The sequence below is a fragment of the Pogonomyrmex barbatus genome, unplaced genomic scaffold, assembly GCF_055798465.1.
Source record: "Pogonomyrmex barbatus isolate J1 unplaced genomic scaffold, ASM5579846v1 scaffold12, whole genome shotgun sequence".
Lineage (NCBI taxonomy): Eukaryota > Metazoa > Arthropoda > Insecta > Hymenoptera > Formicidae > Pogonomyrmex > Pogonomyrmex barbatus.
The window spans coordinates 7,722,876-7,736,561 of record NW_028297108.1 but is presented as its reverse complement, the minus strand read 5'-3'; the positions used below and the strand labels follow the sequence as shown (position 1 = coordinate 7,736,561).

Genomic DNA, 13,686 nt, shown 5'->3' with positions numbered 1-13,686 from the left:
GGCGCGAAGTTAGCGGCGAATCGCACGAAATTTATCGATTGTCATTCTCGATTTGAGATATCGCGAGTCGCGCGAACGATCGATCATGGGCGAGTCTCGGATCTCAGGGGCGAGGAAACGAGCGACTTTTGCGCGGGTTTAACGGATCTATCAATCGTGCTGTCCAGTGCTGTCACACGACATCGGGAGAGAGTTACGATACGAAAAGTTCCAACGACCGAGGGCGGAAGAAGAGAAAGAGCGTGTTGTCAAAAAGCCGAAAAAACAGCGATTCGCGATCAGTTCAGATCGGTCGCGCGGGTATCCAGGTAAAACGCGACTCGCCCGCGTTTCTCGACGAAGAGGACGCTTAAAACGTTTGACTTACGTGACGTAAGAGAGAGCATCACGAAAAGTCTCACGGAACGGATACGTATGTGTCCGTTAACGTCGCCGGGATCGGAACGGGTTCCCGCCGAACCTCGCGAACGAACTCGTTTTCCGTAATCCAGAGAAAAAGAGAAAAGGAATATCACGGAAAAGAGGAAAAAGGAAGAAGAGTGAGAGTGGCGGCCGGGTGGAGGGAGGAGGCACGGCAAAGTTGGATCCGCTGAATTCGTTCACCTAACCCAAATCGCGCGCGATCGGTGTGACCGGGCGAGGAGGCGCTGGCCCGGACTTTTATCGTCAGGCCTTATCGATGCTGCGCGAGAACCGATCGACCGCGAGTGCATCGATTCTCAGCGCCGGCCGTGAGATCATCGTGCAAACATTATGACGGATACTCGCCCTTGCCGCGACACGAAGGATCCGTCCCGTCTTCCCCGCGCTCTGCCGCTGGTGCCGTGCGAACACGGCCAGGGTGTCGCCGTGGAGGATGCGTGAATGCGAGACGAGAGGCATCGGTGCGTAGAAAGAAAAAAAGGAGAAAAGAGACCGCGCGCGCGCGAAGCCTGCGCGTCGAATCCGGACATTAGATTTGCCGTGATTTTGCCCAAGTGTCGGCCGCCCCCAACCAACCATGAAGAAGCAGTTTTTCCGGGTGAAACAGCTCGCGGACCAAACCTTCTCCAGGTAGCTGAACTGTCCGGAACTGCCAGTCCCCGCACGATTGTTTTCCTTCTAATTTTAACCCGTATATCTATGCTGTATATCGAGTATTTTTATTTTTTATTTTCTTTGTTCATGTCAAGTGTCTATGAATGGCGATAATTTTGATAATTGAAAGATCACTATGTGAAATAATTTGTTCATTGTTGATATTGTTTGATATTGATGTTGTAATTACAAGAAGGAAGTGAATTTTGGTGCATACCTATCTAAGATGTATATCGTTTCCCATGGAGAGCATGGCTAATGATAAAAAGAGTTGATGTACAATTTATTTAATTATCAAAAGGAAGTGAACTTTAAGTAGCAGATATCTGTTCTTGTTGAGAATAATATATCAAAATCATAAACAGATCTCACTTCTTCTCTTGTAAAAAGTATGTTCCATTGAAATAAATTCTCAATCAAAATATTTTAAAATAGGTTTCAATATGGATATTGGGAAGATTAAGGGTGATAAAACAGATTGCGAAAGATAAAAGATAAGATTTTCTTGTTATCAAATGTACAATATCTATGAAAGTTCATTTTTTTCATATAAACAGAGCTGGTAGAACAGAAGTGTTGACAGATGACTTGGTGGCTGCCGATAAGCATGTTGAACAGATTAGAGCAGCTCTCACTGGTCTCAGCAAGAGACTGGGAAATCCACCGAATCAAACCATCACCCAAGATCCAGCTCTTAAGGAGAAACGTTTGGTAAATAAACAAGCCAACATTCAAGGATACAGATTGTTATTAGGAGTAAAATTTGATATATATTTAATCGAAAGTCTGTATACCAATACTTTTTTTATGATATGCGAGGCTGTTGACAGCTGTATCCATTACTAAAGTTATTGAACAATCGATAAATACTTTATTGAACTTTTGTTCCTCAGAAAAAATGTCCCGAGTACATACTTGGGCAAACCATGTTAGAGAATGCCGGTGAGGATGGCCTCATGAGTTTCGCATTGGTAGAATGTGGACGAGTGCAGATGTCATTGGCTAACGAGACCATGGAACACGAGGCTAAAGTTGAGCAATATGTAGCTGCCCCTCTGCAACATATTTTAGACACTGATGTACCAAATATATTGAAGCATAAGAGAAATCTAGCGCGTCTCATTTTGGATATGGACAGTGCAAGAACGCGATACTTTCAAGCGAGTAAACACAGTGCTGGTAATGATCTTTATATGAAAAATTATCCTCATGAAGTTTTTAGTTTTTTCTAGTTAAAGTATCTACAACACAAATACATATAGAGTCGAGAATATTGACTCGTTTGGTTTCTTTCTTTTGATTGGTTTCTTTCTTTATTTTGATTATCACACTATTATAAAACTCTTAATTAATTTTGTGTAAAATACACACACACCACACACACACACACATATACATACATACATCATATAAATACTTAATAATGTATGAAAGAACTGAATTTAAAGCTTGGCTTTCTCGCTGCAGCCATATTAAGTTATGACATCAGAAGCAAAAAATGACATGCAAAAGTTTCTTGTGTCATATAGCTTTATTTTACTTTTCCCTTAAAAACATGATATTTTCACATTCTTAAAACTCGTAAAAAATACTAGAAAGTAACATATCTGTCCAATAAATCGTAAAAGTGTAAAATAATTCTTGAAATAATGGTACACTGCTCAGCTATCAGAAATCACCAGATCACTAAATTTAGTTGTTCCTGACAGCTGAGCAGTGTACCATTATTTCAAGAATTATTTTACATTTATTAGACAGATATCATACTTTCTAGTATTTTTTACAAGTTTTAAGAATATGAAAATATTATGTTTTTAAGGAAAAAGCAACAAAATAAAGCTGTATGAAACACAAGAAACTTTTTGTCTGTTATTTCTCGCTTCTAATATATTACCCATGTCGCGCCGCGAAAAAATCGAGTCTTAAAAGAGTTCATATTATCTGAAATAAATAGCCAAACTTTGTTATATTTTATACAGGTACAGCAACAAAGATAGATAATTTGAGAGAGGAATTAGAAGATGCCGAATCCAAAGTTGAGCAATGTCGAGATCAATTGGCCGCGGAGATGTTCCAGCTCATGTCACGGGAAACTGAATTGGCTCAGACGATTATTCAATACATAAAACTTCAGCGAGCATATCATGAAAGCGCCTTGCATTGCCTTGAAGATCTTATACCTGGATTGGAGAGTTATATCAGTAAATTTCATGCTTTTTACAGTTGTAAAAATATTTTCATTGTTAGAATCATTAATAACAGATCGATTCATAAGTGAGAGCGATAGCTTATCGTGATCAATTCCAGATGATAACGAAATGAAACCAGTCTATGGATATCCTCTTGAGGAACATCTTAGAGTAACAAACAGAAAAATTGCACTGCCCATACAATTGTGTGTATCCGCGCTGCTACGTCTGGGTATAGAGGAGGAGGGTCTCTTCAGAATAGCCGGTGCTGCCTCGAAATCACGGCGAATTAAATTAAGTTTGGACGCTTGCTGTCTCACTTTGTCGACAGCCCTTGAATACAAAGATCCACATGTTATTGCCGGCGCATTAAAATCATACTTACGAGAATTGCCGGAGCCGCTACTGACGTACAAGTAAATATCGATTGCACTTAATTAAGATCAACAATCGTTACTGTATATAATATGATGCATTGGATTATTCAGATTGTATCCTGAATGGATGGCTGCTGCAAAAATCTCGCACAGTGACATGAGATTACGTGCTCTCTGGGAAGTATTATATAAGTTACCATCGGCGAATCTGGAAAACTTGCGATTTTTAATTAAATTTCTAGCTGTGCTTACGAAGAATCAAGATGTAAATAAAATGACACCGCAAAATATCGCTATCGTCATTGCGCCAAATTTAATTTGGAGTCCGCAAGAAGATACAAATACAATAGTGTAAGTAAGCGATTCTTGATAAATCCATATCGTTCATTTTGGAACACTAAAAAATCTTTTTAATATATGATTAATGATCTACGATAAGTATAGTAAATCTTAAAAAATAGCTTTCAGCTAAGTAATTTCTGATAGTATTTCTTGAGTTGCTTTAAGTTGTAATCTCTCAACTTTAACTTGGCCAAATCGCAGAATTGTAGTTTGTAAACCAGAGATTATACATTACTGTTAAAAAACACTTAAACTTCCTAATTTTTGTAGGATGAACATGAGTACAGCGAACAACTCTAGTCTTATAGTAGACCAATTAATTACGTACGCGGATTGGTTCTTCCCTGGTGAGGTAGATTTTGATCGCGATCTAGATATCGGCATCGTAAATGATACGGAACATCAAACTATTGGCATGCGTCGCTGTGTGTCCAATAGTAGTCTCAGCGATCATGGTGAAAGTCCAACGCAAGGTAGCCCAAAACCAGCGGCGCGTCGGAAGAATAAGCCGGCGCCAACACCGCCGAGCGGCAACACTCCAGACAGGCATGACAAACCGCCACCACCGACACCGGACAAACCACCAAGAGCATTGACATCTACCTTGAATCGATCAACGTACAAAAGCCAAAAGCACGAGGTGACTACTGAATTGATACGACACGAAAGCAACATGGAGAAGCACGAGAAACATACGGAAACTGATGCGAAGTCGCAGTCAGTTTCGGAATTAATTTCGACGGATGTTCATTCCGCTGATAATTCTGAACGATTGCATCAAACTGTCGCTCATCAAAGTGAAGTTTTCAATTACAATGAAGTGGACAAGAGTGCCCAAGAACTGCCCAAATATGATATAAAAGTAAATGTATCAAATGCAAAAGAGAAAGCAAATGAGAACTCCTATGATAATCCAAGTGTTGCTAAAATAATTACGGAAATCGAACACAATGAAACTGCAGTGCAGAGACCAAAACCAGTGCCTACAGAGAAGCCATCCACGTTAGAAAGAAGAAGGCCGATTGCAGCACCGAGAAATATAACGAATATTACACATAACACAAGTAAATTACTTTTCTTAATGTTATTTCTAAATGTTAACTTTTTTCACTTGTGATATCGATACGATGTTAACCTATCTATGTATTTAATTATAGCAGAAGATGGAGTCGAGTTACGTAAAAAGCCAGATAGTACTATTACGAATACGCATATATCTCTGAGTGATAGAAGTAGCAAACCGGCGATACCCGAACGTCCGCCCGGTTTAATTCGTCCATCGAGCCTCATCAGACAACAGCCGCGTTCCACCAATGAGAACCAAGAAACCGATCCGGGGGTGAGTGAAAACGATTTACATCAAGATTTCATTTGTACATAGTATACACACACACACACACACATTATATATATATATATATGATAATTATTTACAACAAATGTAGTTACTACGAGTGGACGACAAATAACTGCCCGGATAATACATTTTGAAATAACGTAAGCTACATGTGAAGTAAAAGTTGCACAATGTCTGATCTGAAGCTTTTTCACATGTGCATATTCGCTTTCTATTCGTGTTCTCTATTATATATACCAACATAATAATCCATAAAGATAAATTCTCTTTTTTTTTTTTTCTTTCTTAAATCATCTACAGCCTTTAATGCTGGAACGGGCTCATGTATATTCCGTGGACAAACAGCAGGTCAGTATAATACAAGTGCGTGGGGGGAACAACGCCATCCCAGGAGAGAGCACTGGCAACACGGCAACTTCGAACTTGCAGAGAAGCCCAAGTGTGGGTAGTAGGCCATCGTCCATGTCACTATATGGCACTGAACGTCCAGAGAAACTCGAGAGGCCGGATGTGCCTCACGAGCAAGCGAAGGCGCACGCGCGAACCAGATCGGAAGGTAACATTATAGACGTCCAAACACAGACCAACACAGTAGTGACGGTTCTCAAGTCACCGCAACAGAAGCCGGCCTCGCCGAGGGTTCACCAGCGACCGCCGAGGCCGCAACCGCCGCCACCACCGCCGCCTACCGTACGGCCTAAATCAGAGCAAGAGAGCACCAATCTCTAGCAGAGCACGATACGAAACCAGAGGCAATCTCGAGGCGATCTTGAGAAAACTCTCAAAGATTCGCTGGTGTTTTATCACAGTCGAGAACGAAGTTCTACACATGACAATATGTCATCAATGAAATCTGTTAAGTGGCCAAGTATTCGAAAAAATTAATATCCTCGAACGAAAAGACATCGTGATTGTATTTATATAGAGAAACAACCATCGACGTTTGTTCGACGGTGATTGATAAAAACGAGGCGAGTATATATATATATTCATAGGTTTGATATAATATTCGGACACAAAGTCACTCTATTTTTTCCGTGATCTCCCTATTTATACTTCTTACTGTATTTAAACGGATAATCCTTAGAAAAAACATTCTGACGATTGCCATTGTACGTAAACAACAGAAGGATCCCAAATATGCATTTGGATGTTTTGCATTTGGCAGCTGTTAGCACGCCGCGCGCATATATGTATATGTGTCGCATCTCCAAACCACATTTTACATATCTAATTTCATAATCGATCATGATATTTTTGCAGCTTACTATCGACTTTTATACTTATTGCGAATAAGAAACGAATTCTACGAGTAAGAACACTTCGCGTTTCAACTGTAAGCATCCAAGCGCACAAACCTTAGTGTACTAAACGTACATGATTTACAGAATTGACTTTAACCTGCGAAATGTTAAATGACAACATCTGCGCTTACGAATTTTCGATACGTCCATAGAAAAAAAACGAATTAATGTACGAGATCGACCGACATGATCAATATGTTGGAACTGATTCAATGGGTGATATTTATTAGTGAAGATTGTTTGTTAATATCGTTGAATGTATGAAATGTCAGAAGAAATGAACGTATCCGCACTTTATATTTGACCGATTTGATGTACGACTCTGAATTATTGTTAATACCTAAGATTAAAAAGAATTTTTAATATGGTTAAATATTAATTTTTACATGTTCAAATCACGGAATAGCTCTATGCAAGGAATTCATGATCCTGAATTATCAGATAAGGATAATCGCGCCGGAAAGCTGCGTCGTATATTCTACAAAGAAAAAAAGAAGACTTCAGCCATGTATAATTATCTTATCATATGAAATTAGAATTATGTTTCGTTTCACTCTTGGTCAAAGAATTTTTATGTGTGTGTGTAAAAAAAATCTATATGGAAATTTTTAACTTCTAGCAGTTTTATTAAGCAATGTCTCTAGGATCCAACTTCTGGAGTTCAAATGAAATCTGTTTTGCAATCCGCTCTCGCGGGTCAAAGATCTCGAGTTTGTTGTATTTTGTTCCATTGAGAATGCTAGATTTGTTAAATTTATAAAAGAAACATACGATTAATATTCATTGTTTTTATATGTGTGTGTGTGTGTGTGTGTGTGTGTGTGTGTGTGTGTGTGTGTGTGTGTGTGTGTGTGTGTGTGTGTGTGTGTGTGTGCGTGCATTCCTACATTAAAAAGCTTAAAAATTTGAAATTATTTCAAAATATATTTATTATTTGTTTGTTAAGAGCTTTTGTTTGAAATTTCGTGCAATGAATTAATAAAATTGTTCATTTTATTTTTTAATGGAATTAATGTGGAATATCTCTAGTTAACATAAAAAGTGCAGTATTATTGAATATCCATTCAGTCGTGGATAAAAAATAGGTATATGTTAACGATGATTATATTTTATAAAATCGTAGATAAGAGAGAAATAGAGTCTATCAGCGTAAATGATCGCGTATCAGCAAAATAGATATCTAAATTATATAATAATTACAAAAGTCGTTTTTTGTCATTTCTTAGATTTAAGTTTTATTGATGCTCTACTGACGATAACAAACCTTGCATTCTCTATATGCGCTTATTTTGCAATTGATAACACTCGCGTTATTGGACAAACGAGTGAATTATAAGAATCTAGCTAATGACAAATCACGCATTTACCTAAGGTGTGCTTAGGCTGTGAATGTAATGGACTATTAGAGGAGTTTATTTGTACATAAATAAAGATTTACTCTATTAGAATGGCGAGTGAATTAAGACATTTCATGACTTCCATGTGAGATTGTCAATAGACTGAATTTATTAAGATACGCAGAGTTATGACAATTATAAACGCAGATGTGCTTGTGTACAGACAAATATAACGTTGTATAGCGTTACAAAAGAGCCGAGATTTGCTCATTCGCAATTTCTTTGGGTGTTACACCGTCGTTATCCGCTATGTTTGATTGCGCTCCGATCGAAAGCAAGTACTTGACCGCGTCCACATGATCGCAACTTACCACGTAGTGAAGGGCCGTTTGCCCGTATTGATCCCGCGAATTCACATTCGCACCGTTTTTAATCAAGTAATCCAGGATGCCGAGATAGCCCCGATCCGCGGCCCAATGTATGGGGTGCATGCCCTCCTCATCCGGCTTATTAACGAGCGTGGGCTCGCCGCTTAAAAATTCTCGCACTTTCGCCTCATTACCCTCCTTGATCCAATCTAAAAAAGTCTTGTCTTCGTCGTTCAACTCCACGCTCCCGCACGACAGCTTGCTGAAGACAATCCATTTTGGAGACTCGGCCTTCTCCTCTTCGTCCCATGATGGGTTTATTCTCGTAATCGCGTGAATATAATTCGCCATCGCTGTCTCACGGCTCATATCTCCGAGATTCTTCCATGCTTCCCATTTGTGCTTCGCTTGTACTTGATACCAATTGGGTCTTGGAATATCACATGAGCCTACGGTCGCTTGCTTATACAGACCATAAAATGCAAGCAATTGTCCTGAATCCAATTCCGACACTAACGTCTGCAAATATTTGGTAGCTCTGTTGAAGGTCTCCTCTAAATCAGTCGTCTCTATCTCTAAATCGCTCTCTGCCATTGTTGCAACTTACAACTTACGCAATGTACCTTGAGAGTTTAATGTGCTATTTTTATTGCGGTTTTATTTCCTTAAGGAATAAATTTTTTCCTTCCAAAGAATGTTTACGTTCAAGCACAGCATTCACGGACTCCTTCTTCAAAAATGATATACGCCCGTAGCTTCGATGGAGACCAGTTCTCTTATCGAATGCCACATAAGACTCTACCACGTAACCGAATTGAGAAAAATACAGAGCAAGCTCGTGACGACTCACTGTCCAGGGAATGTTGGTGACGTTCACCGCATATTTTGCAAAACCATTGACAAACATGGTAAAACAGGATGGAATCCTTATACCGCACGTTGAATATCTAGCAAGTGTATCGTATGATCTTGCATCAACTCGTGCAAGTTAATGTTGGAATTCGTGCTGAGACTATCCAGTGCTATGTGCATACACGACAGCCCCCACTTGTTCAGCAAGTGCTCTATCGACCAATCAGCACTGCGCTCCTGGTAAGTGCAGAGGAATCTCGCGCAGGGATTCTTTTCCAACAGAAAAGCCACGACAACCACTATATCTTCAAATACATTAGGCTCATAAAAACAGTCTGATCCGATGATCAAGTCCAATTGCCCGAGCGAGAACAGGCTAGACAGAAAGAAGCCCCAGGTGATGCCGACTATTTGAACCTGATCCAAGACTCCATTCAACTCGCAACATCTCCTGATATGCTGCAAAGTCCTTGGTTGACTTGCCGAGTCACTCAAAGTCACAATTGCACCGCACTTGCTGGCGAGAATCCCAGGCAGCGAAGTACCGGCACCAATCTCCAAAACTCGTTTGCCAACCAAATTTTCTCTGTGTTCCCAGAGATACCAGGCGAGCACAGGTGCGCAGGGCCAGGTATAAAAGCTGTAATTAGCCTGCAGCAACTGCAATCAGTAATCAATTAGTAACCGATTGATAACTACAAAACGTAAGGATATTCACTGAAATTTCAGTCTATAGATTTTATTCTTGAGATTGAAATCGATACAAGCCTAGATTATATAACAATCCTTACTGAAAACTCTTACAGTGGAGGAAAGCTTATAGTAGAGGAAAAAGCGCAATCTGAGAAAATGCTAAATTACAAATGATATATAGATATATAATGAATTGCTTTCCCATGCATCAAACAGTTTAACAATCGCAAGTGTACGGATCGCGTGTACGGAAGCAATATAGAGGCGTTTGTTGTTTCTAATATGGATGCTGCATTACTCGCGGTGATGAAAAACTCTACAGACGTAATCACGCTTAAAAAGAGAAATAAATCAGGGAGACAGAGTATAAAAAGAAAGTTTGAGGAAACAATTAAAAAAAATTATCAAAGTTGTTTCTCGCTAAAAGAGCGACCTAACCAAGAGGCATATAACACCGGAAATAAGCCGGGTGCGAAGTCGCGCGCGATCTCTTCGCCATACATCGTTCCCTCACCTCGGGAATGAGAATCTCCAGCCTCTCCTCGCGCTCGTCCGCTTTCGCGCAATCTTGCGTCTTCCGTGATCTGAAGACAAATCTTTTCACTTGCTCGGGCACCGCATGATCCCCATCGGACATTAGGGCGCGCGTGAATGGTGGACTCGTGTCGTGCGAAATACTCTCCTCTAGACCGGGCATCACTGACGCGCCCCTCGCACGCGCTAATCGTCCTTCATCGTGGCCGTGATAATTAACGCGTCGCTTGAATCGCTCGTTTCAACGTATCGTATCATATCGAATCGAAGAACGGGAATACGAATGCCGCTTTGTCGAGAGTAGTCGCCGCGATGGCGGAACCGTTTCGTTTTCCGCGGCTTCGATATGGCCGCACTTCCTCCCCTTCGTCCTTAATTTTATTATTCGTTATTAAAGTATGATTAATGTCAACTTTTCTTAATGTAGATTAACTTGAAATTCGACTTTTCATCTTTTTTTAATTTTTAGAACTAAAAAAAGACGAAAACTAACCGAAATTTCGATTTAATAGAAATCTGTAAAAATAAAAATGTACATGATAAATCTGAAGATTCTCTTTCTATATATTGCTTCCGTTAGAATATATCCTCTTCTATTAAGCGTGATTAAAACAGTCTCTTAATTTTTTTTCGTTTTTCAATACGTATGTAATTAGAATCTATCTTCCATCTTTCTATTTGTTATGTCTTTTCCTATCAACGTAGATTAACTTCTCATTTTTTTCCAATTCTTAAAAGTAAATGAAAAAAGTTACATCGGGATTAAATTTAATCTGTGGTAAAAAATGGACATAAACAAGATTGAAACAAGACTTTTATACATCACCTTCGTTAAAACACATTTTTTGTTAATCATGATTAAAACTATTTAATTCTCTCTCTTTCAGTACGTATATAATTATATTTTATTTTCCATCTCTTAATACATGAACATTATTATAATTTGCGCCTCGCGATACATATTATATATAATTTATTTTTCACCTTTCAGTATATAATCATCTTCCAGTTTCCACGTTTTGGTACATACATTATTTCAATTCCACATCTTTCAGTACATATATCATTATAACTTCTTGTTTGTAATAACTACATTTTTTGTATGTGTGCGTTTAGAAGTATATGAATCTTCCTAAAATCAAACACACCGAATACATCAAACTTATACACCAGGGAACTTTATAACCAAGGCTATAAAGCAAAATTTGGGAAATTTTATTTATAGTTTTCATATAGCATCGCCTTTGCCACCGTGAGGGCTGTTTCCTTGTTCAATAATATCTCAACGATAGTTAGGCCAAAATCAAAAGCCGTTGCTGGTCCTTGGCTTGTTATAATGTTACCTGTAAAAATATTTATCTCAATACAAAACTCGCTGATAACTAATTAATCTAGAGATGATCGACATTGCTCGAGAAGTATCTATATATTAAACGAATATACAGTAAAACGAAATTATTACCATCAATCACCACTTTTTCCTCAACATATTTGTAATCATTACACAAGTCATTCTTCATAGTCGGGTAGGAGGTAATCCGTTTCCCTTTGCCGATATTATGAGCCTTCAAAGCTATGGGTGCTGCGCAGATAGCCGCTATTAACTTGTTCTCCCTATCCTGCTCTTCTAACAACCTTCCAACTTCCACCGACTAGCAAGATGAATTTTATATAGTTATCCATACGTACCATACAGCAAAATCAGATACTGCCAAATGATCTTACAGATGCGAGCGCCTTAGATCCACTAAGGCCACCAGGCAATATAACAATATCGTAAGACTTATCGCAAGTGGCATCAGTAAACCTGGCATCTGTGCAGATCTTAATGTCTCGGCTGCACTTGACACAATTGGCATCCCATACACCAGCTACAGTGACGGCGATCTATCCAGCAATCAAATTTTAATAGTCATTCTAGCATATTGATTTATTTAATTAGCAAACAGCAATTTTCTAACAGCAGTTTTTTTTATAAATTAATATAATTTACAATATCCGTCTCGTACAATCGAAAAGTGTATGTTTACTCTTGTTATTTGTAACAATTTGAAATAGTCAACAGTCCGCCAAATGCCAAATAACAGAGTACAGAAACGTGTAATATTTTTGTACAAATTAAAGAATTTTATATGGATATATATTGCATAACGTATATCGCGGTTTAACTCCTATGAGTGTCGGAGAGATATCACGAGAGTGGGGTATTATTGATCGTTCTGGAATCATTGAGAAATAGGATCCCGAAGCATCTTATCCGCACCTTTACCCTAGGCGCTAAAAACGCGCGAATAGGGAGTGTCCTCGTAGAACATTACGATGAAAAAAAAAAAGTAAGGACAATACACATTGTAAAATTTATTTCCTGTTGAGTGCCGAGGGTGCCATGAGACTGGGGATTATCGATCGCACTAGATGACGTACCCCGGCACGCCGTAGGACATCGACGGTAATCACAGCTTCCATTTCCTCCGATCCATCAGCGATCACCAGGATTGCAGTTTTCTTTGCCATGCTTTGTAGCCGAGACTTCTACCTAATTTCGGTAGACGATTCGGAAGGACCAAGAAAAATCGTCCGCGAAACAGCGTCGCAACGTTCGGCACACGTCTAGCAACGTCACAGGCACGTACACAGCGTGCTGTCAGTGTGTTGGATGGGGGAGGTTGGGTTCATTCCGCCATGCGCGATGAACGCGACCAACCTGATATTCAACCGATAGGAGAGATCTAGAATCGGCGACAGTCTAGAATTTCTTCTTTTCTCCGGGATTCTCAAAGAATTTCTGACTCGAATCATTTTTCAGCAACGCGACGTTTACTATACGAATGTAAATATTAATTGTAACAAGTTTTTTAATGTATCTAAGATCTCTTTTATCCAGTTGTCTATCTCGTCCGTCATATCTATCGTGTCAAGACTTTCGCGCCAATAACAGCCATCATATGTCGCTATATCGCCGATGTTACTATCATCACACATGCGCGAAGAATCCGGCTGGCACGTCAATACTTGTTATTGTGGGTGCGTTCCGATATTCTGTACTGAAGCCAGTACTGAAAATCTATAATATACGTGACATGAATCACCAACGAGGTATTGTTAAAGGCCATATCAGACTAGCGGTTGCCCGGCTGCGGTTGCCGATTAACGATTCTATTATTATCAATCGCATTGACCATACCAAGACCTGCTACATTGTGATTGGCTGAAATAGAATCGTCAACCGGCAACCGTAGCCGCGCAACCGCCAGTC

At 39.4% G+C, this 13,686-nt stretch overlaps 5 protein-coding genes across 8 annotated transcripts; 1 reads left to right on the top strand and 4 right to left on the bottom strand.

Moving 5' to 3' along the window:
* Nucleotides 1-114: 114 nt before the first annotated feature.
* On the top strand, nt 115-8,094 carry LOC105427171 (rho GTPase-activating protein 44). 4 transcript variants are annotated; one of them, XM_011638809.3, is made up of 10 exons: nt 116-1,053; nt 1,635-1,788; nt 1,971-2,256; nt 3,057-3,278; nt 3,385-3,682; nt 3,755-3,994; nt 4,256-5,049; nt 5,143-5,324; nt 5,643-5,690; nt 5,772-8,094. In XM_011638809.3, exons 1-10 carry the CDS (start codon nt 1,001-1,003, stop codon nt 6,069-6,071), a joined length of 2,577 nt encoding a protein of 858 aa, XP_011637111.2. In that variant the 5' UTR covers nt 116-1,000; the 3' UTR covers nt 6,072-8,094. The 4 variants fall into 4 exon arrangements, with proteins under 4 accessions (XP_011637109.2, XP_011637111.2, XP_011637110.2 ...); XM_011638807.3 differs by having other exon boundaries at nt 115-1,053; nt 5,146-5,324; nt 5,643-8,094; XM_011638808.2 differs by having other exon boundaries at nt 1,513-1,788; nt 5,643-8,094.
* Nucleotides 8,095-8,122: 28 nt separating this feature from the next.
* LOC105427175 (acyl-CoA-binding domain-containing protein 6) lies at nt 8,123-8,945 on the bottom strand. The gene has a single exon (XM_011638812.2). The coding sequence runs from the start codon at nt 8,943-8,945 to the stop codon at nt 8,229-8,231; it is 717 nt and encodes a 238-aa protein (XP_011637114.1). The 3' UTR covers nt 8,123-8,228.
* A 52-nt stretch (nt 8,946-8,997) lies between these two features.
* LOC148937683 (uncharacterized) lies at nt 8,998-9,258 on the bottom strand. The gene has a single exon (XM_089071468.1). The coding sequence runs from the start codon at nt 9,256-9,258 to the stop codon at nt 8,998-9,000; it is 261 nt and encodes an 86-aa protein (XP_088927594.1).
* Nucleotides 9,259-9,278: 20 nt separating this feature from the next.
* LOC105427176 (histone-arginine methyltransferase METTL23) lies at nt 9,279-10,784 on the bottom strand. The gene is made up of 2 exons (XM_011638813.3): nt 10,411-10,784; nt 9,279-9,863 (listed from the first exon to the last, which is right to left on the bottom strand). Exons 1-2 carry the CDS (start codon nt 10,591-10,593, stop codon nt 9,279-9,281), a joined length of 768 nt encoding a protein of 255 aa, XP_011637115.1. The 5' UTR covers nt 10,594-10,784.
* A 527-nt stretch (nt 10,785-11,311) lies between these two features.
* On the bottom strand, nt 11,312-13,086 carry LOC105427177 (protein dj-1beta). Its single transcript, XM_011638814.2, has 4 exons — nt 12,855-13,086; nt 12,156-12,317; nt 11,893-12,082; nt 11,312-11,773 (listed from the first exon to the last, which is right to left on the bottom strand). Exons 1-4 carry the CDS (start codon nt 12,942-12,944, stop codon nt 11,646-11,648), a joined length of 570 nt encoding a protein of 189 aa, XP_011637116.1. The 5' UTR covers nt 12,945-13,086; the 3' UTR covers nt 11,312-11,645.
* Between the last annotated feature and the right edge of the window lie 600 nt (nt 13,087-13,686).